At 42.6% G+C, this 25,365-nt stretch overlaps 5 protein-coding genes across 5 annotated transcripts; 1 reads left to right on the top strand and 4 right to left on the bottom strand.

The window, feature by feature from the left end:
* Positions 1–23: 23 nt before the first annotated feature.
* On the bottom strand, positions 24–5,528 carry Bfra_001505 (putative dead deah box dna helicase protein; the record flags this gene model as incomplete). Its single annotated transcript, XM_037331934.1, has 3 exons — positions 24–3,582; positions 3,640–4,582; positions 4,643–5,528. The coding sequence occupies 3 exons, from the start codon at positions 5,526–5,528 to the stop codon at positions 24–26; spliced, it is 5,388 nt and encodes a 1,795-aa protein (XP_037196088.1).
* Positions 5,529–6,334: 806 nt separating this feature from the next.
* Bfra_001504 (putative udp-galactose transporter protein) lies at positions 6,335–7,992 on the bottom strand (the record flags this gene model as incomplete). Its single annotated transcript, XM_037331933.1, has 5 exons — positions 6,335–6,625; positions 6,678–7,394; positions 7,450–7,758; positions 7,840–7,869; positions 7,927–7,992. The coding sequence occupies 5 exons, from the start codon at positions 7,990–7,992 to the stop codon at positions 6,335–6,337; spliced, it is 1,413 nt and encodes a 470-aa protein (XP_037196087.1).
* Positions 7,993–10,193: 2,201 nt separating this feature from the next.
* Bfra_001503 (uncharacterized protein) lies at positions 10,194–12,422 on the bottom strand (the record flags this gene model as incomplete). The annotated part of the gene is made up of 1 exon (XM_037331932.1): positions 10,194–12,422. One exon carries the CDS (start codon positions 12,420–12,422, stop codon positions 10,194–10,196), a length of 2,229 nt encoding a protein of 742 aa, XP_037196086.1.
* A 3,750-nt stretch (positions 12,423–16,172) lies between these two features.
* On the bottom strand, positions 16,173–18,534 carry Bfra_001502 (putative meiosis specific protein hop1 protein; the record flags this gene model as incomplete). Its single annotated transcript, XM_037331931.1, has 9 exons — positions 16,173–16,475; positions 16,524–16,687; positions 16,744–16,855; positions 17,002–17,187; positions 17,255–17,495; positions 17,545–17,692; positions 17,744–18,014; positions 18,068–18,289; positions 18,343–18,534. 9 exons carry the CDS (start codon positions 18,532–18,534, stop codon positions 16,173–16,175), a joined length of 1,839 nt encoding a protein of 612 aa, XP_037196085.1.
* A 2,393-nt stretch (positions 18,535–20,927) lies between these two features.
* On the top strand, positions 20,928–24,184 carry Bfra_001501 (putative cell division control protein; the record flags this gene model as incomplete). The annotated part of the gene is made up of 3 exons (XM_037331930.1): positions 20,928–21,377; positions 21,446–24,004; positions 24,062–24,184. 3 exons carry the CDS (start codon positions 20,928–20,930, stop codon positions 24,182–24,184), a joined length of 3,132 nt encoding a protein of 1,043 aa, XP_037196084.1.
* Positions 24,185–25,365: the final 1,181 nt, after the last annotated feature.

Below are 25,365 nucleotides of genomic sequence, written 5' to 3'. Positions count from 1 at the left end.
TTAATAATAATGCAACTCATCGATCAATCAACAAAATCAACGTACCCTCTAAGCATGTCAATAAAATCCGGATCCATCTCACCCACCCAAGCAGGTTCTTGACGAACACTGACCTTCACATTTCCATTCTGCTCACTATCCCCGCCATTCCCTGTGTCCGATCCCATAATTCCAGAGCCCATCTCATTGATCCATGTTGGAGCACTACTTCCACTAGTAGATTTTATAGCGTCCTCTGAATCCTTTCCCGTGGTTTCCATACCTCCACGGTCCTCATCCTCATTTCCTACACCAGTTCTTCTTCTTTTCATCTGAGGTAATACCGGATTATCATAATTCTCGTCCTCATCTCCACCCCACTGATCATCTCCCATCACATTGCCATTCTGGAAATCCTTCATCCAAGGACTTGACAGCTGACGCTTTGTAGATGACATACCAATACCCATATTATCCATCTCATCATCCTCTCTTTCTTGGTAACTTCTTCGCATCTGACTCATCAATGGACTAGAGAATTGTTGTTCATTGACTTCCTCAGAATTGAATGCCGCAAAGTCAAACACGTTATCAGCGAAGCTTGTATTGAGTTTGGGAGTAGCCGGGGCAGTCAGAGCATTCGGTGCAACAGGGGCAGTTCGAAGGTTGATAGAATCATCCAAACCTATCATCGCAGCTTCAAAACTACCAGATGAATCTTCAAAGGGGTCATCTGAAAGAGGTTGTTGCTCATTTCTATCTTGCTTAGAAATATCCACACTCAGAGCTGGTGGTGGTAACTCAGTTGCAGAGATACAGACACCTTTATACACTGGCTTTTCAATGCTTAAAATAGCAGAAGGGGAAGGAAATTCGTACTCATCAGAATCAAAATGTTCCGATTCATTTTTTTGCTCATCCTTAGAGCCATCAGCATCCATGAATGAAAGATTTGGTATCTGTCCATTTGCATAAGAGAACTTGGGTTGGCCTTTTGGAAGTCGAACAGATGTATCTTTCTGAATATTTGTATGCAAATTATGTAATTTGCGGTGGTCTCTAGGTGCAATATCGGGATATGAAACTGGAGGTAGAATTTTCGAAAGGTCGATTACTTCAACAATGTCTTGATCCGAACTTGGAACCAATGATTGCATAGACTGAGTTTTTTTGGTCAACTTCGAAAGCGGTTTGCTACCGGAAGGTTGAGTGTTGCTCATGTTGGACTTGGTTATAGTCCCCGTAATCTTATCATCAATCTTCGAACCTTGGTTTTCGGTAATTCCAGTGGAAGACTTCTTTCTTGTAACCTTTCTAGGCTTATCCAAACCTTCCCTACAACATCTGTGCTTACAGAGTTGACCATTTTTCAAAGGATTTCCATCACGACAATGATGATTACAAGCCCATTTTCCATTTTCCATCTTCACAGGCTCTAGCTCAACGATGTCTTCTTTGGCCTTCTTACTCTCTTTAGAATTGCCTAGATCAGCTGTATCAATATCGACAAAAGCATCCGAGCCATAATCACTTGAAGCCCGACGTCCACCTTCGATTTGCTTAGCTACCGCGAGTATAGCATCGTCATCAATACCATCATCGAATTCATCAGAAGTTCCCATATCTTCAGGCTTAGACTTCTTTATGCTCGGTCGCTCAACCATCACTTTCGGAGGAGGAAACTCGGATGCAGGAACATGGTGCTGTAGAACGCAAGATTTCAGAGTACCAACAATCTCATCGCATGCAAGCCAACATTTGATCTCATCACCCGGCGATGAAAGTTCAACAGTAAACTCTTGTTTAGAACCACCATTCGACGATTTTTTGATGTTCATACGCCAGAAATATACCAGAGTGCCACTTGATGTTTCGGCTATGAAGGTGATTGAAGGTATCCTACCCGACCAGTTCGGTACCTTTGCATTCGCATAACCAAGCAAAGCATTAACTTTAACTTTTGGCAGCTCCCCTGCCTTTGAAAAGGCTCTTCCAACAATTTGAGCCGTGAGAGTCAATTGAGGAAATCCAATCAAATTGTCCTTCATCTTCTTCCCAAATGGAGGATTCTTGCCCATAACTCTCTCAATTCCTGCCGTATCGAGCCCAGCAAGCTTCTCAACAGTATTGACATTATTCCCAGCCAATTTCCGTAGAGATGCTGGTCCTATTTGGGGAACTTGTCTCAACTGTAAAGATGAGTTCTCCCAGTAACCCGCTGCAACACTCCTAGAAAGATCAAGAGCACAACGTACTGAGACTGAATCACAATCCACAGCTTTGCAATCAACAACACATCGAATCAAGCGTTGAAATCGTTCCAGTATAATATTAGTCTCCATTGCGAACTGTCGGCTAATGACTCGAAAGTCGTTATTCGTTAATGGTTCAATACCACCTAGTTGTACTTGAATCATGAGAAAGATTTTATGACCTGTTGTTGATATGTTCTCCTTGATTGGAAACTTCATCATTGAAGATTTGTTGAATTCTCGAAGACTTGATCGTTCATTGGGCTTCATTCGAAGGTCTTTGAATTCTGCTGCCTGACACACGGTATTCAAGATTACTTCCGTCTTCGAATGACGAGGAATACTCAATAATAATTTCATCGTCTCAAACTGAACCATGTATCGGCTCATAGCAGCACCATAATCTGTGCATGAGAAATTTTCTTCCTTTGTGACGAGCTCATATTCTTGAAGGAGTTTGATATCTCTCTCGCATACCAATTCGAGTTGTTCGTCCGCATCTCTACAAGGAACAATCCCAGAAAACGTGTAATATTTAGGATTCTGTCTCATCCTAACACTCAAAAAAGTCCCTCCTAACCAAACTTTGGCTTCATAAGCAGTCTTGATGGTGCGAAGTCCGATTTCTGAATTGAGATGTTCAATAAGATTCAAGTGCAGCGTACTCTCCAAGATATCCTGACCTGAAATCATCTTTTTGTATCGATCTGCCTTCTCCATTCGAGTCATAATAATTGCAATAGCACTATCATCAAATTGAGGTCTTCCAGCACGACCTAACATTTGCATAACCTCGAGGTCGGAATATTCGACTAGTCCATTATCTTGAAAGCAAACTGTCCCCTTCAGAACCACAAGATGACAAGGTAAATTAACTCCAACAGCTAATGTCGAGGTGCAACATATCACACTAATATCTCCTTTCAGATATGCCGTCTCAATAGCACATCTATCTTGCGCATCAAGACCTGCGTGATGATAAGCAACACCACATCCAACCAACTCTTGTAGATCTTTACTTCCTACCACAGTTCGAATAGTTGGAGCTGGCCAAGCACGGTCAACAACTCTTTGTCGAGTCCAATGTTCTGATAGAATAGCTGCTGTAACTTCACATGATTTTCTTGTGAAACAAAAAACCATAATTGGCTTCTTGCAGGAGTACTTTTGAATCAGAGCCGGTAATTTGCCATCGAGGATTTTCTCAAAAGCAAAATTGTTTGCACGACTCTCATATCCATGAACATGTTTCTGTAGCTTGACAGGTCGAAATTCTTCGCCGAATGTTTCTCGATGAGCAGGTAATTGCCGACTACTTGAGTCCCTTCCAAGCCAAGTGGCAATATCATGTCTGGAGTATAAATATATTAGCGTCCGAAAAATGCTGCACCGATAGTTATTGACTTACGCATTGGGAACAGTAGCACTCAAAGCAACAAACCGAACACTAGCTCCAATAGAATGCATCCGAGAAACTACAGCCTCAAGAGTAGCTCCTCTAGCATCCTTGAGGATATGAACCTCATCAATCAAGAAAAGTTTCACCAACTGCAGAAGCTTTTGATAATCTGTCCATTTTCGTGTAATACTATCCCATTTCTCAGGTGTGGTAATGATGATCGATGCATTCCCTACTCGACTCATTTCGGCATTGCTAGTATCACCAGTAAGTTCCGCAACAGGTAGATTCAAATGACTGAATTTCTTGGTCCAATCCCTCATACGTTCCGAACAGAGAGATTTAATCGGTGCTTGATATACGATCTTGAACTGTCCAGAACCATAGCTTTCAACTAGCTTACAAATAGCAAGTTCCAGAAGAGCCGTCTTTCCACTTCCAGTAGGAGCAGACACGACAATATTGTTGTTGGTCCTATAGATTGGTGCAAAACATTTGGATTGTACAGCATTGAAGAGTTCGTACGGGAAGACTTGACGAAATCGATCCGGAAGTTCATGGGGAGACACAAGCTGAATTCCGTGTGCCATTGGTGGTCTATTTCCAAAGGGAATAATCTGATGGCCGTTTTTAAATTGTCCAGCATTACCAGGGTATGTCTGAGCGGGAGAGAAACCCGAATGCTCTACACTACAGCCAATCTCCTGCCCTTGAGAGACTCTCGATGTCAGAGCATATCTGTCACTAGCTGAGACCTGATTCTGAGGTGTATGTGGAGTTGTATACTGGTATTCAAGCTCCTGCCCTCTTTCTTTTGTATTTTGCGGAGGTAAACGACGATTCGAACTTCGACGTGAACTGACTCTAGCACTAGGGCTCGACACCGAAAGTTCTGAAGGAGAAGAATGTATGGTCGTATTAACGCGGTCAGGAGGTTTATAGGCGAAGGCACCTAAAATAATTAGCCGACATAGTTCACATGGATTCAAGAAAGGAATGATAAATGGCATACCCAATTCCATTCTAGTAGATGGTGGTGTGAAGACCTGTTGGTTTTGCTGCTGAAACTGGTGCGGTCTCGCCAACTGAGTCTGAAAAATGTTCTGTTTCGAGGGACTAGCTCCTATAGGTCGAGGCATCGACATTGACGTCTGCGAGATCATATTATCTGCAAGCTGAGTAAGAGGACTATCCCCTTCACCAACACCAGAACTCGAAAGATGTGCTGGTCTATTTCTTGATTTAGTTTTCAACTCGATATCCTGCAAGATCTGCTGTTTGAAGAGATTATCTGTACTGGCCAGAACCCTGAGGTCCTTTCGCTCAACGGGAACCTTAGATTCTGCTTGCCCTCCAACGTGAGAAGGAAATCTAGGAAGAGATAAGCGACCTTGTCCATTACCAATACCAGCCGTAGAGTATGCAGCGAGTCTTTGCATAGGTTGAGATAACTCAAACGAAGGACGACTCAAGTACCCCTGAAGTGGATCGTGTACCGGAATATCATACGAAGCTCGCACATCTGTATTTTGATCAAGAGGCGACATCCTTTGCCCAGACTGCCTTGGTGCCGGAGCAAAAGTAAAACCTGCAGAAGGTGGTTCCTCTCTTGGTGCCATCAAATATCCAGACGATTGGTTATGCTCTATGTTGTTATAATGGCCTCGCCCATTCATATCTTGGCCATATGAACCAGTAATTTGTTGAGTGTGCTGCATTGGAGATGGTCCGAAGGTGAATCCTGGTTCTGGGGGTAACTGTTGAGAGTCTTTACCCGCGAAGAAGTTTGCAGAAAATCCCGGACCTTTTCCATCTTCATGATGAGGTACACTACCAGAAGTATTGCCAATTGCACTATTCATAATCTTCTGAAGACGAGGATCCCAACCTCTATCCATGGTGACTTTCACTGGATGTGGAGCAAGACTTTGCTTGATTGTTCGTAGGTAATCTGAAACCTTTTCAGGATTGATGATAAATGAAAAGAGATTGAAAAGGAATAGGAAATATCAGATGAATACCTGATCACGCCGAGAAAGAATATCATGAACCTGAGAAATAATGAAATGAAGTGTGTGTGCGCGTGCGTCAAAGGCAACCATTGATGTTGGTATACCCCTCAATTGTTTAGCGTGCTTTCCATTTTTGACTTCACTTGACTTTTACTCTTCACCTACCAACCACATCGATATTCTTTTCTTAAAAATCGAGCCAAACGTATCGTACGATGTATAAAATCTTGGGATTGCAATATCAAAAGTCTTAAACCGTGTCAACATCAAGAAGATCTACTTCTCAAATCCACCACAGGTCAAACGTCACGTATCCTCCATCCATTCCCTTCCTTTTCATTCCCTTTTCATCCAGAAAATATCATTCCAGCTGACTTTCCCTAATCATATATGTGATATTTCGCTATTCCATAGGTATCCTATGCGTGTGCACGCAGAATGTTTTTTCCCACCCAGGTATCATTTTCTTCGTCTCTTCATTTCGTCATCTCGCTTCACCCCCTTCTTTACCTCTTCGCCCAATTTTCAAGCCAACTCTATGGAATTTCCAACAGTATGAAAACCATTGTCGATGCTTAAGAAATTTGTGATGATGAATCGCTCGCCAAAGTGAAGTATGCATTAGAGAACCCCGCTGCAACTCTCCCACCATCAACTTCAACCCCAACCTATTCAACCTATCCACCCAACAATCAATCATCCCTCTTAACCTTTCCTCTCGAGCTTCCCACCCTCGAATGATGTCTCATAGGTGAACTAGGCCTACTGGTTGATAACGATGCTCCCGCTCCTGGGCCTTTCAACCCATTCAATGGATCCAACGTCAGACTCGACCTATCCTCTTCATACTTTGGCGTAAATCCATTATCAATCGTCGTCTTCTCATAACTAGCGATATTGATTGGTGGAGGTCTATTACGTTTCCTCTCCGGACCGCTGTAGAGCCATGTTGCAAACAGGACTATCGACGTACCGATAAGAAACTATGAATGTGTGAGTAAGAATATTCAAAAGCAATTCTCTCCAAAAACTTACATTGAGTGTAACCTTAAAGTCAAAAAACCAAACGCTGAAAATGAAACTAATAACAATGCTAATACTGGTTGCGAAATTCTTCGCGATGTTATCACTATAATTTATGCAAAGTGCAACGAGAATCCCTCCCAATGCTTGCATAACAATAGCTGTCCAAACTATCGCATTGTAGCCATCAAAGAATCCATTCTTCGCAATTTCCTCTCCATCTTTGAACATCACTCCAAAGATTAAAGCTGGGAAGAGAGAATAGAAAGAAAGCTGAACATTCCTCGTCCAAATCGTAACATGAGTCGTAGATTCCTTTAGCACCTTCTCAAAATATACTCCTGTGAGACCCGAGATGACCGCCGCGCCCAACACAGCCATGAGACCAATTGAATAATTCATAACTGGTTTGACGAGCCCTTGATCTTCTTGTATTCCCTCATATGTAGCAGATCGTTTCGCAAGACCCTCGGAAACCCCCTCCATACCACGTTTCGTCAATTCGGCTGCTACTTCCACTGCGCCATTGCCCATTTGTCCCAACTCATGGAAAGAGCGTGGAAAGTAAAACCGGGATTGTGAATCATTCATTGTCGAATATGCAGACGGGGTCCCGCCGGGTAATTGAACAATCGTCACCCCAATTGTGAGCAAAACTAGAGCTATCCATCGTTTGGAGGAAAGTGCCCTTCTCAGCAAAACCACACTGAAAACCGCCGTTGTGAGAATCTACATGGCCAAATTAGTAAACCATCACCCCGCACATACAACAGACATAACCAACCTTCAATTGATATAAAACCTGAAACTGTACAGCTTCCAAATTGCTCACGGCAATATATTGCAAGGAATTCTGCAGAGTGTACAGAGTAGCTGGGATAGCCAATTTCCAACCGTCTCCAGAAAACACAGACATATACAATTGTTCGAAAAGAACCGTGGCGGGTGTAGAGGGGGGTAACGTTCGTGAAATATCGTACATGGCAATCGTCAAGGAGACAGCCAACTTCATGATCTCATTGAGGAAAACTGCGGTTGATGTGAAATATCTATGCCCACCCCCTAATGGCATTATCCTACTATAATGCATTATCTGTAACCATATTAGCTATCCTTCCCACCAATACATCATGTCAGGAGAAAAAGTAGAAGCATTTCGATGATGTCAACGTACAAGTATGAGGGCCGAATTTTGGAAAGTAAGCTGCGAAAGTCGTTAGCATCAGTGCATTTCCCCCAATGCATCAAAGTATATCCTCACAGAAATAAGAGAAACATGCTTCATGGAAGCCCCCATCCAACTCTGCGACGCGTCTTCTATCGCCATCGCGCTCAAGATTATACTGTTCTTTCTCTATGTGCCAAAACCGCGGGGGGTGGATCTCCTCTCTCTATCCTCAATAATCTTATCTCTCAGAATGGGAATGATATCGTTAAAAGGTAAGATAAATCGATCATGAATAAGCAAAAGCCTTTAAGTGCAAGGCAAACAGTGAGGTCAACGATGTAAAGGAAAGGAAGTATTTTTGCTCTTGTTCGAAAAGTGACGATCCAATGTTCTAGCTAGGTATTTCTTGACCCTGTTCATTGGTTTGCCCTGCCCTGCCGTGCTTGCTTTCCTTTCCAGATGTTCAAAATTCAAGATTCTTGGGTGTACAAATCAACCAATCATCATCAAGATGCCGCAAGCTCTCCTGTATATCCACCACCAAATTGACAAGCTGATCAAACTTGCACAATGTGGAGATTTACATGCCCTGGTCCTCTCCAATTTTATGAGGATCCAGATTCACCAAAGTAGAATTCTTATTTCTATTTCCAGACCTGATCAGCTATCATCAAACAATTCACGATATTTGCATTGAAAAACTATTGAAGTATCAAATGAATCAACAAATCAATCCCATCTCATCTCATCCCATCCCATCGTATCCTATCCTTCAAACCCATCAAACAACCACCCACTCTCAAGCCAGCTCCAAAAAATTTCTTTCAAAAAAAAAAAAGTCTAAATCACATCTCCAAATTCAATGACAACATATGTCTCACCATCACCCACCTGGACATCCCCAGATCTCCAGATCAATCCAAAAATCCCACAAACAAAACCACCTCACCACGCACAAACAGCACCTACCTAGGAGGTAGCTAGTATCCATAGCCAAAACCCAATCCAACACATCGCATTTACCATCCCAGCATCCCACCACATCCAACTTGAAAAGGTAGATTCGAGTCCTGACTGTACTGTACTGTACTGGACTGGAGTCTGAATCATAGCTAAATAATACCACATACCTAACAGCATTACATTATATTTATATTCACATACCACTATTCCCACCCCGTGCACACCACCACGTACACTTCCCATCCCCAATAATCTTGCACCTTCCCATCTCCCTCTCTCTCTCTCTCCCACCATCCCTCCATTCATTCATCCATCCCGTCTCCCATCCCCCATCCATCATCCACTCCAAAGCCAACCAACCCCCCTTCCCCCCTTCCCCGCTTCCCAACCCAGCCCAAACCCATCATCCAACCCTCCCTCCTCCCTCCTCTCACCTCTGACTCGCAACCCAATCAACCAACCACCCCCCCAAAACAAAGCCAACCTCTTACCCACTAGCCATCAATCTAATCCCAAAAAACCCAACCCCCATGCGTCCAGTCCAGACTTTTCTCCGTCCATATTCCGTCCATGCTGTATCCGACCTAGATCCATACTACACTACACTACACTATACTAACCTCGGAAGTTTCCCGCAGCCGAGCTACTCCTTATCGTGATTCCAAATACCTAGGTACTTACTCTACCTCCATAGGTACATACCATGCTGTATTTTTCGGTGGTATTAATATTTGGCTCTACATTTGACATTTGACATTTTACTCTCAATATTCGCTATTCGATATTCGATATTCGCCATTCGTATCAATATTGGCATGCCAATTCATTCAACACATACAAAAAATCCATTCAATCGTAAACATTAAACTTCGATTCGATTCGGTTCGATTTTCCACTCTCCATATCATCTATCTATCTATAATATAAACCTTTCTCTCTATCATCACCTATACACCTGCATACATCCATCCATCCATCCATTTATCTATCTATACAAATCTGCCCCGAAGCCTCCAACTCTTCATCTCCACTTGCACCATCTAACTATACAAATCCCTTCCCTCCCCTCCCTCCCACCCCATAAGAATGTATAAGTATAAAAATAAATCAAGAGGGGTATAAGCAAATATAACCAAAACCCATCAATCAATCAATCAGTGTAAGATCATGAAAGTAAACAAGACAGACAAGACACCCCAACCTCATCCACATCTTCCTATCCAAAATACACATACATACATACGTACATACATTCCCAAATCCGAATTCCAAATTCCAAAAAATCAATTCGCACCCAGTGATATCTCATAACAACAATAAATATAAATTACCCCCCACCCGCACCTCAAAATTACAATCCCCAATCCCACTCCTCATCCTATCCCATCCCCATCCTCTCACCCCACAAATCTCACTTTCCCCATGCTCGGATTTCTCTTCATCTGATCCTCATTTCTACTCCCCTTCTCCACCACCAAAGATGCAAATCTCGGATCATGTTGTGGTGGCGTACCCGGTCTCTTCAATTGCGGTACATCAATCGCACTCCCAATTCCATTTCCATTTCCCCTAACCTCATTCCTCGAAACCCCTCGACTATTCGTCGGCGTCTCATCATCTTCAAATTCCTCACTTCCCATACTCAAAAAATCACTCAAATCTGGACTCGGTTGTCCATATTCGATTCCTATCCCATATCTACCTCCGAATCCCATTCCCTTCCCCTTCATAATCGGCGCATCAAGAATCAATGGCACCTTTTCCGTTCCCGGTCTAATCGTACTCGCCGTACTCGCTTTGGAGAATCTTGATGAAGCTCGATTCCCCGTCGACCTCGGCGGTGATTTACTTACTCCACCTTCCGCTTGATGTTCTTCAATAATCTTTTCTCTCATGCGTGCTCTCTTTTGACGTAGCGCTTCAAGAAGTGCTTCTTCTTGTTGAGTAACTTGCATCATGCGACCACTAGATGTTGTATGAATAGAATCCGTTTCGGCATCAATTTCTTTGGGAGATAATGGCGGTGTTGGTTGCTGTTGTTGTTGTGGGATATATTTCTTGGGCTTGAGAGATGAAGTTGGCCCAGACTCTTGTGAATTCATAGAATCTTGCCTTGTGATACTTGGTGGCATTGGCCATTTTGATAATCCTCCATTCGGTTCCGGAATTGTCAAAAATGCCTTTGATTGTTCACTTGACTTCCTTGTGGATGATGAGGTTTTCATTGCTGATGGTCTTCTTGAAAGATTTTTCGTAGTACTTAGACGATTTTGGAGTGCAGGAGGAATTATTTCGCTCTCGGCATGTGAAGGAGCTTTTCCAATGGATATATTATCACGAGATTTCGATGGTTCAGTGTCAGATAAATCGTCTTCCGAATCAGAGGATAATGATAATACACTGCTTTGTTGTAGATCCGCACTCGAGAAAACACTTCCCCCGGTTTGCCTTGACGTTTTGGTGTTATGACTGGATATGCTTCCGGTACTGGATATACCCAAACTGGAATGACCTGTGCTTTGAGAGATCATACTATTGCGGAAATTTCCATTCTTATTTGAACGTACGTTTTTCCACGAAAATGCTTCCTTTTCTCCAGAGCTAGAATGTAAATCTTCCAGTCTTCGATGTCCTTCCCGTTTCTCTGAATTTAGCGATCCAGGTTGACGACTATTACTATTCTCTGACGTGCTAGGGAATAGATTAAAGATTTCCGGGACGTTCGATTCTGGTATCGCCTTCATGTGAGCATTTCTTGTTGATTGTTCATAGTAATCATGTGAGTCGTCGGGATTAGCATAATTTTGTTTCTGTTCCCTTTGGTCCCTGGACTTTGTTGACAGAATATGCTGCCTTTGTGGATGTAATGATTCTTTCGAAGCTGCTTTGACAAGTCTATTTCGAAGTGAGGTACTTTGCTTGGAAGAGTCGTAGGAATTTTGTGATGCTGCCGAAGGTCTTCTTTCTGACCTATGAAACAACGAAGATATACCCGCCCTCACTGACTTCTTTCGTTCCGGTGATCCCAAATGATTATCATTCATACTCGATAGACTTTGACCAGCTTGGTCCCAAGGATCCACGGAATCGACTTGTAAGAGTGGACTCCTACTCACAACTGGTGCAAGTCCTTTTCGAAGAGCCATATCTCGTGCAGATGATGCAGAAGTTTGTTGTGATATCGCAGCCGGTAACTTTTGTCGATCATAATATGATTTCAAGGTAGATGTAGAATTTTCATTTCTCAATCGATGTGTTGTACTAGAAGTTTCCGTAGCCATATCTTCTCCAAAACGCTGACCCAATGCATTAGATGAAGCCTGTCCTCTCAAATTCGTTTGCCTAGGAAAAACGCCCGATTCCCCATCCCATTGATCATAATCATTACCATCCTGAACCGTCGAATGTGTTGATTCTGATATAGAAATGCTAATTCGACTCGATCTAGATCCAGGTCTCCTCCAATCCCCCGATTCGATAGTACCCGTTCCCAGAATTTGTTCGGCTTTTGATAAGTTCCCTGAAGATATCTTGGATGGTGGTGGAGGTACTTGATATGCTTGTTCTTTACTTGAACTACGCTTGCGCCCAGGAATGGGAAATGAGAATTTTGAAGTTCGTCCCATCTTGATGAAGCTTCAATGGATTGGAAAATGGCTGGTAGGTAGATATTATGTATTCGTAGAGATGGTCGACCTCGGTATCTCTTTTCAAGCTCCAAGCTCCAAGCTCCAAGGCCTAAGCTATATGTAGTTATGTTCTAGAAATATCACAATTGCGTGTGCAGCGCACATGCAGGCGCTGTGCTGTTATCAAATTGAACCGCCGTTACCGTTTTTCAATGAGCATCGTGGCTTTGAATCGTGAATTAATTGGGAGGGGCTTTGAATTCCGCTAACCAAGCTTGATACCAGGGTTCGTTATACAGTCGGTGTGTATATGTATGTATGTATATATGTATGTATGTGTGTGTGTGTGTCTGTGATGTGATGTGATGCGATTGCTGACAAGGCTTACAATATAAAGTACTCGCTCGCTATATATTGATCATGAAGTCGTTGAAGAAAGATGTGAAAGAGATGAAAGAGATGACATTTGAAGCAGCTTGAGATGCAATGGTCTAAAGTTCAGAAATCCCAAGAAACAGATAACAAAACAAAAGAGAAAAGATTCCTAGTCCTTCTCGGAAATTTCATTATTTCATAACAATAAAAAAAAGTATCTAGGAAGATGGATGTTACAACTTACGGGTTAGTAGGATGAAATTGAATTTGGTCGTGTCAAATCGTAATCTCCATGAAGGCCCATCCTTGATCAATATGGAATGGACCCTGCGCGATAATTGAGGAACCATATACCAGGATCAACACTTACCAAGCTCCCAGTGGCTCCCAGTGGCTCCCAAGTCTAAGGGATTAAAGTACCAAGTACGGAGAGGACTCCATAGTTGACGATTAAAAAAGACTGGGATTGCTGGGATGGTACATGATCATTGATGATATGTAGTTTAGATTCTTAAAACAGTCGAATCATCTCGTCTGCTGCGAGCTTACACAGTTTGGTATGAATCCACCGCTGAACATGTACGCCGTACGGAGGACTAGGTTATTGAAGAGAATTCGGATGCCGGAAACTCTTAAAGATTATGCTTCATATATTGAGATCTGTTGGATGGTGGACTTGACGGCCCGTCCGCTTCAAACCACGGAAATGGCATAGGTAACATCGAGGAATGCATGAAGATGTTCTTGTGAGCCTATCTAGCCAAATAAACCACGGAGGTAAGACTACAGATACGGAGTAGGAGGAGGACGTGGCTGGAAATTTGATTGGAGAGCTTTTGACCTGTATGGTTACGTATATTATGTTACATGTAGTGCGAAGTCTATCTTGGTACTGACTGCTTCAAGCAGATTGACTGTGCTTTCTACGTCCCTATGCCACCTCATGCTGTGCGAAGGATGTATGTACTCTGTATAGAGTCGGGTGCTGGTGTTGATGAGATTGATGAGATCTCGTTAATATCATGATTCATGAAGGGGCAAATCACATCCTATCCCATCCCATCCACCCCATTCACAAAGATGAAACCATGTAAAACTTCAAAAGAAGATGTCACTCGATTAACAAAAGTAATATACTGCAATTATAATCTGTATTCACTATTGCGCACTACTTTCTTTTATAACAGATGGCACGATTCAGTGTTTTCGCCTTCCTTCGCCGCCACAAACGACCCTGAACTGTAATTCTCAACTCTAAAATTAAACGAATTCATCTGATCTAAAATAATCCATCAAAACTATTGAACTATCTAACTTCATCTCTTCGCCCTCATTTAAGCAATCAATCAATCAATCAATCAATCGTACCCCATCAAGAAGTCTTCATTCGACAGCTCAAATGAAATCAATTCCTGTCCATCGAGGTACCTATAGTATAAACTCCTCGCCAAGTCACTATCTCATACTATATTTTACCGCAGGCTACAGTCTCTTCTTCACATGATGTGCTGATAAAGTTGTGAAGATTGGTAGTAAATCCCCCATTTCCCTTTTCTCTTTTCCCATTCCCCTAGTGTGCACGTATGGCATGTGTGTGAATCAGGGAGAGTGCACATCCCCCAACATACCCCCAAGCCTATTACATCCGATCCCCAATTCCAATCTCAAGGTCTCGAGACTAAAGAGTTCCCCGCAAACATACATGTGCACTCACTTCATGTACAGGATAGTACGATGTACCAGTAGTAGCCAGGTGAATCGTACGTGGATACACCTCGAGAACCACCCCCTTTCTCCCCCCTGTAGTTCCATCCTAAAAGTCTCACATGGTAAGAAAGAGACGTAGACCATCATCTGTGATCTCCTTCCTTCCAATCCTCTAGATATCACAGCGCGAACTCTCTCTTGCTCTATTTCCCGTCACATCAAATCACATCACAAGTCACGAGCCTCTTTCACAAGCGACATTTAATTTCTTGAATTGGAACTCTCAACCTTCCGAACCCAGCTTGATCTCCAGTCTCCCAACATCCTATCTACCGAGCCTGTCTACTAACGCTAGAACACACCAACAAACTACTTTAACACTCACCAGTGATCTAAAGACTAAACCCCAAAAGAAACAAAAAACCGCCCAAGGCTAAATCCATCAAAAATGCGTTCATAGCATTCAAATAGTCTCAGCCCAAACCCATCTATATCCAAGGTCCATCCCTTCAGAACACACCAGAAGCATTTCACATATTCCAATCATTCCACGCTGTGACGCTCGCACCTATTCCCACTCTTTTCTTTTCCAACCTGACGGTTCAAGAGAAGGAAAAAGAAAGTAACCAAGGAAGCAAGAAATCCAATGACAAGCAGAACTCCTGCCCGTCATTTTGATCTGCCGTCACAGGAGATCAATATTGCTTTTTTCCCCATCACAAACTATCCGATCACGTACCTACTAGGTAGTATATAATTACTTTTTCTTCCATTTCGATTTCTAAAAACAGTACCCTGAAGATCCATACTCCGTACCTCTTTTCTTTTTCCTTGACCTTCCATCTTCCATTTTCCATTTTCCATTTTGCCATTCTTCCTTCTTTTCCCAATTCTATCTAGACCCCAAACTCTAAACGGCGACACCGACACCGAACTCCAGCACTAACACTAAAACTAACTCCCACATGTTTCCCACGCTTCATTCCACTTGCACCCAACACTAATTCAGGTACCAGAAACTACCTAGATCCTGATCGACTAATAACATCATAACATCATAACATCATATTTTCCATGAATCATAACATGATACCAAAGTTTCTCTCCATCCCATCCCATATCACCCTACCTCATCATTAGTATTGTATCTCTCCATAACGTCCTGTTTCATCCTGTGCTTTTCATCCCATCCATATTTCGTGATCGACCTACATGCCCTTCCTAGTTCGACACGTGAAACCTCATTCGTTTCACGACAACCAGCAACCATATGTTGCACACGTTACAAATATATACTCAACCTCCGTTACCTCCCAACTAATCACTACTCCGTACACTTAGCTTGGTCAAAAATGTTTGATACACAAAATGAATTAGAATCACAAGTACTACATAAACATCTCATTATGCATGAAACCTCAAGGAAGGGAAGTCGGATGAATTGAAATGTATAGAAATTATTTTCTGCTATATAAGACTACACATAGAAGACTGATTTATCTTGTGGCGACCGGATGCAAAGCTAATCTACATGAAATAGTGCTCAAGCTAGCAAAAAACTATCAATCAATAATAAAACGTTTCATACTCTCCCGAAACATCATCACGAGCATCAGCCAATATGAATATTGTGCCTATCTCTCTGCCCAACTCCTCGGCAGGAGACTAATACAAACCATTTGATCTGAGACTGAAGGGACTAGTCGCTGATAGAGCAGATCGCATTCTCTTGCGAGCACTATCCAATCCTTCATCACCAGTACGTTTGTTGGGTTGTTGAGGGGTTGTTTGAGCAGGGCTTCTTGGTGATCTTCTCAATGAACTAGGGGTCTGAGTACTGCTTCCTTCACTTCGCAGGCCACTTCTGATTGAACCGTCAGGTTGACGAAGACGACGACCGACTGGTGTAAGTTGGGTCTGGTCCAAGGACTTATGGGTCAAATCAGGTTTCGTAACTGCTGTAGCAAACTGTAATGCATTAGAACTTTTCATTTGCTAAGACGAAGGAATACTTGCAGGCTTGGTATGAGGAATGTGTTTAGATGGATCAAACAATTCCATTTGAAGCTTCTTGATGTCGGAGAATCGAAATGGCTCCTTGGAGGACTTTGGACATTTCTTAATGATACCTTCGGTTTTCAAAGACTCAAGTTCTTTCTGCGTCTTTTCCAAGTTCCAATCTAGAATCGTGGTCAGTGTTGCACGAATTCTCGTTGAAGAAAACCTACCCATGTACTGGCAAAAGCCTTCCATATCATTGAAGCCATTCTGTTCAAGATAATATACCATGCGTCTGCGGCAACATATGGGGTATATCTTCTTATAAAGAATTCCTCCGTCCGACTTTCCTAAGAGGCAGTAATAGCACTTGAAATTCGCGATGACACTTCCCTTGCTATAGCCATAGCACTGACTGTGAAAAAAGTTCCTACAATTTTCACATTGATTCTTCCTACAAATTAGAGTATGCAAACGAAGATAAAGGCAGACATACCAAATTTTCACGGTCTTCATAATTATGACACTCGCACTGTACCTCCTCCTCTTCTTCCGACACTTCCTCAATTCCTTTACCATTGACCTCTTCTCGTTCAAGAAATGGCGTATGCTTTCCAGAGGTGGTAGGCCGGCAGGCGGGTATCGGTTGTGTGTCCATATCGTCAGATCCTTTTGCGTGTCCCTTAATTCGTAGTCGAGTTAGTATATCAACTAAATAACATACTCTCTATGTACTGGTGATAACCTACAATCTGATTGATCCATCGCATTGTGCTCTGCTGTGTATCAACACTTTGTGATAATTGACTATGTCGCAAGGAAGACTGACTATTGTCGCCAATCATCACATTTGCTAGTGGTGTTGTGGATTTGAGACCTCTGGCCGTTGTTAAACGTTTTCGATCAGAAGTTACCTTCGCATCATCCAATGCTGTTGCTTTTGGAACGTGGGTATCCATGGCTGGGGCATCGTAGTACTTTATTTCAAGTCTATTAAAGTTAGAACTGTTGTAAAGTCTTGGATATCGCAATGTTATACCCATGAACGCCGGTGCTTGTTTGGCCCATGAGAATTCCACAACCATCAGGAAGTATCTGAGATGTCGACAAAGCATGAAATCCTCGATATTCATGCTTAGGGCGTGTATTGTCATTGTACACCAATTGCATACTCACTTTGCGTCCGACTATACTTATATTCAGCGGATGTAAAGTAATGCTTGATGGTAAGAACTCACTCGATTGGCCTTGAAGATTTCGAGAACTGTTCATAACCTGTCGAATCAAGTCTCTTAGTCCCTCCTGTGCCGATCCTAAACTGACGGTATTTCCATTCTTGTTCGACAAAGAAGCAGAAATTTGGACATGAGAATTTTCTTCAACATCTTTGTAAGTGAAGTTTATGGTGAATGCTTCAACGAGCTGTTCGGGGACAACTTCTTTTCGATAAAGAGAGAGTTGGAATTTTGCCAAACATTTATCGCTTACAGCATGTCCAACTCCGAACTCCTGATTATTGATTAGCTAACCACCATATAATAGACTAGAATATGGCAATATACCAGCCAATCGAGGAGTTTTTCTGCGCCAGGGTGGCCCGTCCCTCGCACAACAGAACTGAAGGAAACGATTTCATCACCAGCTTTATTCAAATGGAAGTTCCTAGGGATGTTTGCTCCGTTGATAAAAGCTTCATAGGTAGGGTTTGGATCGGATGCATCGTAGATTCGGGTCTTGTAGCAATTAGTGGGAAAGAATTTCCTACCAAAGACAAACTGGCTGACCTGAGAAGCATCTATTAGCGGACACAGAAGTAAAAGGAGCCTAAGATACACACAGCAGCATTGACACCAATCTTGACCAACTCGAAGCTTTGTTGTTGGTTGAGTACAAGTTCTGGTACTGTCTTAGGAGTGTCCACAGGAGCCTTCGCCTTACCGTTACCCTTCTGCTTCGCCTTTGTTTGTGGTTTTACCGGTGATTTGACACGGACAGGACGATCAGATTTTGGGTGCAGCTTTGGTGCCATAGTGAAGCACGCTGAAATAAATGATTGTTGGAGAATTATGGATGGAGAGAGTTGTACAAAAGAAAAGTTGAAGGTGTAATTCAACTTTCAATCGATCACGATTCGACCGTTCATTGAAGTTCTGAGGCTTGCTGGAGCCTAGAATTCCCTCTCGAGAAAGTGGGAAAATCCAATTCCAGTCGATGATCAGGAAGAGAATCGTGACGAGTGAATAAGTGAATACTGGGTAATTGTGGACTGATACTCTGTAGGGAAAAGACAATATAAGATGGTGTTCGATTCGACGTATTGATGAATGAGGATGGAAATAATTAATTGAAGGTGAAAGTGAAAGTGTAAGGGTTTGTGTGAAGTTGTGTGAAGTTGTGTGAAGTTGTGTGAAGTTGTGTGAAGTTGATGGAGAAGAGAATGACTAAGGAAATGAAGCGAGAAGCAGGCAGGTAGGTAGGTAACATATGATAGTAGGAAGTTGCATGTGGACGGAAAAGGAAGGCGTGCGCTCCTCACTCTTCTCAAATTCTCTTCCATCTGATATTGTTTTGAGAAAGTCTCATTCTAGCACTTGTAGAATCCATTGAGTTCCCCTAGTCTACCGTATTGCCTTTGAACTGCCTTTGAACGACTCTCGACAGGCTTTACAATATCCCTCTATATAGATGGATACATCACATACAAAGACTCCCCTACCAGAGCGAAGCGAAAACGGCCTCCACGGCAGTGGCCCAACGGAGCGTCATTCATTATCTCATCCATCATCTCATTCATTCATCTATTCTCACATTACCCATACCAGCCTTCCCTTCAACATATGAAACTTCAACGACTCGACGCTCATGGTATCATAAGACTGGATTATGTGGGTTGGATTGACGCTCCCCTGGCCCTCTGGGGCTACCTACTTCTGTGGAGGCCGAACAATGGTAACGAAACAATCTCTGGTTGAGAGGCACATCCACATCAACCATTCAATGCCCATCTACCTTTATAGCTACCATATCATCCATTTGGCAAATATGCGAAGCACTTAGAGACAGATCTCATGCCTTGAGGCGAGGGGAAATGCGTTGTTGTGTGCTTGTAAGCTTACATACCTAGGTACGGAATACTCAGTGTCGTATAATCCCTCTTGTGGCGGGCTCGGCACATACGGTAAGGTTTTGTCGTGCGGAGTTCTCCTTACTTACTCAAAAATCGAGTCATTTGAGATGGCAAATTCAGACTATGATATATTGCCATGAAAATCATCATGCACATTTTCAAAGTAAGTTGGGCTCGCCTCAGGTAAATACACAGAGGTTCTCCAACTAGAAGATCTCCTTTTTTCGATTGTACCAAGCAAAGAAGGAAAGAAAGCAAATGTCGACATTTCATTGCCCTTTCATTAGCATGCAACAGAGTGTGTGATCCATCGTATGTACATATAGAAGACATCAGCCCGAAAATCGTACCTCTTCCCCGTTACAACAAGGGGCACAGAAACCCGAGTATGAAAAAGAGGTAGATCGTGAGGTATTGTGGCGACGATACTGGACAGTAAGTGATATTCCAAGAAAATGATAAGAATCACGAGGACCCCATTTTTTTATGGATATAGATATCTTGGTAGTATGTGCTCCGTACAAAGATGTAATCTTAAATATAAATATATTGGAATGAATGAGAATGTGATGCTGACGTTGACGTTCCATTTCGCCGACTCCGCCTTCCTGTCCTGCCTTTGTAGAATAGTACATATGTATATACATATACACACAGCCAGTACGTAGGTACGTAGCTGAGTAGTATCTAGGTACGATACCTACCTATTTATCGCCATTGTACGGTGAAGGCCATGAATGAATGGATGAGCATTCTTGTCCAGAACCGCTTAATAAAAAAAAGTTTAAACCCGGCGAAACAAACCATACACGAACCGATCTATCTCCACCTTCCACTTTCCATTCACCACCACCAGTACACGCGCTGAGATAAATCTTCGCAGTACTTCATTTCTCTCGCCCAGAAAAGGACTTATTTCTCTCCTTCTCTTGTACATTCTCTCTCTTTCTCTTTATTGTCAGTAATATAATAGTCTCCACTCGCCAACTTCATATTGTCTCACCACGGTTCTTCTTACACGTTGCCCCCGATTTCATACTCTGCGGATTGTCTGTCATCCGTGTCGATTCCATATCTCAAATCCCCCCACCACGACCACGATAATACTTTTCAACGTCGATTAATTTGGCTATGTTATCATTGGAATCATAGGATACTAGGGCTTGTTTTAAAGTTGCCGTATACTCGCGTGTGGTCAGCCTCATATAGGGAACGCGTACGGCTTATTGGAGAGGGGCAGGCCGGAACTTTTGCTTCAAGTCTCCAACTCAACTGAGCACTCGAATTTCGACAAAATGGATCCTCCTCATAGACCTCAGAGTAAACACCGAACGCTTTCCCAAAGTACTCAAATGCCTGGAACACCAAAATTCAAATCAGACGCCTCCCCGAGTCCGTTCATTTCGAATTCGAAGTTGTTGCAGCATAGTGTCGAGACTCGACATCCAAGTCAGACAGTTTCTTTAGGATGGCAAGATGGAGACGATACAGTTGGACATGCATCCAGATTGCAAGTTGAGTTGGAAGATGTTATAGAAACGAAAACTGTCACCACGACCACTACAACCAAGCGATCATATCCTCCACTACTCTTCCAAAATCCTCGACCAGTCGATAGCCTTGACGCAAAGGAATATCCTTTAGCATTCAAGCCGACTCCTGCTGAGCTTACCAGGTTTTCATACGAAATTGATGGACGACAAATGGAGTATGAGGAAGATAATTTACGAAGTATTATGCACGAGGTTCGAATATTTTCATTTTCTTGTACGCTTTTTTGAGATCTACATTACTAATCTTCAAAAATCTCCAGAATTCACAAATCGAATCACTTCACAAATCTCTCTCGCGCTGTCGATCAAAAGAGAATCGTGAACAGTTCAAAGATGGATTAGCTAGAACAGACAGAATGATCAAGCTGGATGCGGAAAGTAGCAACTTGAGAAGAAGGTGTTCGAAATCGAAAGGCACGTCCGACTATCGACCCGTCAGCAGACCTAGCAGTCCACAAGCAGCAGAAGTTCCCAATAATGAAGTTAAAAATGTAGGCTCGACTGCTCAACCCGAAATTCGACGTCGAAACCATGGTCTTGGTATGCACTTACCCGAATTGCCAGTAACTCCCGATTTGTCCGAAGTAGAGTTATCCTCAAGAGATGTTCCTTCATCAATCTCTCGATTTCAAACCAATGCATACACCCCCCAGTCTGGTCTAAGCCAAAATAGTTCGTTCGAGAATTCAGAAAGTCATTCGGAAATTGTCAGCGAAGAAACGTTTAATAACGCAGTTGCTACACCCCCAATCGCAGAATCTGACCTTGAGTCGGCTGGTCTTGATACAAACTTTGCACAAGGCCAACGCCCACATTTAAATACTGCACTTGCTCAAAACGCAAGCCTACCTAGTCCTGGTCTGTCGCCTACTCCAACCTCTCCTGAATTTGACAACGATGATACAGGCGACAGTCAGGAGACTTTAGATGAGTACGCTATTCAGGTAGATCAGACAAGTACGACTCGAGATCGGCATATCAGACCTACAGGATTGCATTCACAAATTTCTACCGTCATGGAGATTGGTTCTATGCTGGATACTTTCGATGCGATGCCAAGCGAGTTGAAGGCCCTGGTGATGTATCAGCTTAGTAGAAGGTGCTCCAGGAAAACCTTGCGGGCTGTTGCGGGTTTCGTAAATCCTGCTTTGATGTGCGATTTCCTTGATGAACTTCCTGCTGAATTAAGCCTGCATATTTTAAGTTACCTGGACCATAAAGACCTTTGTCGTGCCGCACAAGTTTCGAAGCGTTGGAGAAATGTTATTGACTCGAACGAAACTGGATGGAAAGAACTTTTTGATCGTGATGGTTTTACACTTCAACCTGAAGAACTCGAGCGAGCAATACGTCAAGGTTGGGCATGGCAAGATCCTTATGGGCCGGATGGTTACGAAATGGATTTGAGTAGTAAAGACAAATCACTCAGTGTGGAAGGAAACACGCCTGGTAGTGGCAGCAAGATTGACACACTTAGAAGACCTCGGGCTACCATTAAAAGAAAGCGAACTACTGGAAATTCGGGATCGGAACGCGCGAAGAGGAGAGCGACAGGTAATGATGTTTCAACCAAAATCTTAGAACCGGCATCCAGATTTCATAAATCTGAAGGCCCACTAAGCGCTGCTTCTGCTGCTGCATTGGCAGTACCAAATCCCGAATTAGGTCTGCCAGGATTACGAAAACTTCATCTCTTTAAATCTCTTTATCGCCGACACTTTCTCCTTCGACATAGCTGGACAAATCGTACTGTTGAACCTCATCATATGGCTTTCAAAGCTCATCCATCTCATGTAATTACATGTCTTCAATTTGATGATGAAAAGATCTTGACAGGTAGTGATGATACATGTATTCATGTCTACGATACTAAAACTGGAGCTTTACGCAAAAAGCTTGAAGGACATGATGGAGGCGTTTGGGCTTTACAATATGAAGGAAATGTTCTTGTTTCTGGATCCACTGATCGTTCAGTACGGGTTTGGGATATCGAAAAAGGTCTTTGCACTCAAGTCTTTCATGGTCATACTTCAACTGTACGATGTTTACAAATCCTGATGCCATCAGAAGCAGGAAAGACAGCGAGTGGTCAATCTATTATGGTTCCTGAGCAACCTCTTATTATTACTGGTTCTCGTGATTCTCAATTACGCGTATGGAAATTACCAGCCCAAGGAGATAAGCGATACATTCAAACTGGACCACCAACTAATGATGCTGATTGCCCTTACTTTGTTCGCGTATTAGCTGGACACACTCATTCAGTTCGTGCTATCGCTGCTCATCAGGATACTTTAGTAAGCGGTAGTTACGACTGTTCGGTGAGAGTATGGAAAATCTCAACAGGTGAAGTTTTGTATCGTTTAACAGGACATACTGCAAAAGTCTATAGTGTTGTTTTAGATCATAAACGCAATAGATGTATCAGTGGTTCTATGGATACATATGTCAAGGTTTGGTGTCTCGAGACTGGTTCTTGTTTATTCACACTTGAAGGTCATACCTCCCTTGTTGGTCTCTTGGATTTACGTGATGAACGTCTTGTCTCGGCAGCTGCAGATTCAACATTACGGATTTGGGATCCCGAAAGTGGTGTGTGCAAGAGTACTTTGAGTGCACACACAGGTGCCATTACATGTTTCCAACATGATGGACAAAAGGTTATATCTGGATCAGATCGTACTTTGAAAATGTGGGATGTCAAAACTGGTGAATGCATCAAGGACCTTTTAGGTGACTTGAGTGGTGTCTGGCAAGTCAAATTTGATGGAAGAAGATGTGTTGCAGCCGTACAACGTGACAATTTCACATTTGTCGAGGTTAGTATTTATTCACTTTCAAATCTCCATTTGTCTCTTTACTAATAATTTCAACAGGTCCTCGACTTTGGTGCATCACGAGACGGTGTTCCAAAATCCGAACGTGGTCATCGTATCCTATTACCCAGCATCGACGAAACCGAAAGAATAGTCGAAGTTGCTGACAATGCAAACGCATAAACGAATGTATGAAATTTAAATGACGTCTAATGAAACTTAAACCCGAGAATGTATGAAATAGAATTACTCATATTCATGAAATAATCATCATTCTCATTGGGGAATGGGAAGGGGAAATGGATGGGAGGTATACCCTGGTTTATTCAGCTGTTATCTTCGCTTTATATTTCTTCACAGTATAAGTTTTGAGGTTCAATTCCTCAATCGGGGCGTTTTTGGGTTGAAAGGAGGGTGGCCAAATTGGTGCATATAATTTCTTTCTATGCATAGCGAGGAATTCGTTCTCTTTTTCCTTTTTACGAATTCCCTTGATTTTAGTTAAAGTTCATTTTTTTCGTCTTGTCTTCTCTCGTTCTTTCCGATGCGCTCTTTTCTTCTTTTTCCTCAGCAGCGGTTGTGAGATACAAGCGAATTCAACTTATGGTGTAGGCTATCTCTATACATATAGTAGTATAAGCTAAGCTGGACTCTGTGTTGTCTGGCTAGGTGTTTCTTCTCCGAGGGGTTGAGGAGACAGGGAGGGAAAGAGGGGTAAGGAATGATGCGACCATATAAATTTTATGGCTACGTGGATGGATGGATCAAAGCCGAGAGGTTAGGTAGTTGAGTGTAGACAATGTATTATGGGATACGACGGATCTATCTACACCATACATATCACGCTTCCATGCACGCGTATCACATCGGCCCCGATTCCTTGCGATTGTTTTTTTTTCTTGGTTGGGGAAGGGGTGGAGGAGGGAAGAAGACAATATTATCAAAGATGCGAAATGCAATCACTTACTTGCTTAATTTCAAGCGCATGACTTGAGCTTGAGCTAGTGCAAGTTGTATGGCTATTTTATGATATTCAATTCTGCAAAGCATTGCTCAGGGGTGGAAGTGGAAGGGGGGGTGCTAGGCGAGGAAAAAAGTAATTACATACAGTCCAATCAGTCAATCGGTTAATGAATAAGATGATTAAATTATACGTTACGTTGATGATTATGGTTTTGGGGGGTTTTTAGGTATGTGTGTGAGTGTTGTCCGTTTCAAAACTATACCTATTTGTGTGTGTATGCTCAGTCAGCCAGTCAGTCACAGGGCGAGTGCCATGACGAACATGAACAAATACAGAATTACACCAATGTGCCATTGATCAAATCACGTCACAGCAAGTCCAAAGCATTCTTTTCGAAAAA

This window comes from Botrytis fragariae (genome assembly GCF_013461495.1).
Source record: "Botrytis fragariae strain BVB16 chromosome Unknown tig00000006, whole genome shotgun sequence".
Classification (NCBI taxonomy): domain Eukaryota; kingdom Fungi; phylum Ascomycota; class Leotiomycetes; order Helotiales; family Sclerotiniaceae; genus Botrytis; species Botrytis fragariae.
The sequence above is the reverse complement of the archived record's forward strand: the minus strand, read 5'-3'. Positions and strand labels throughout refer to the sequence as shown.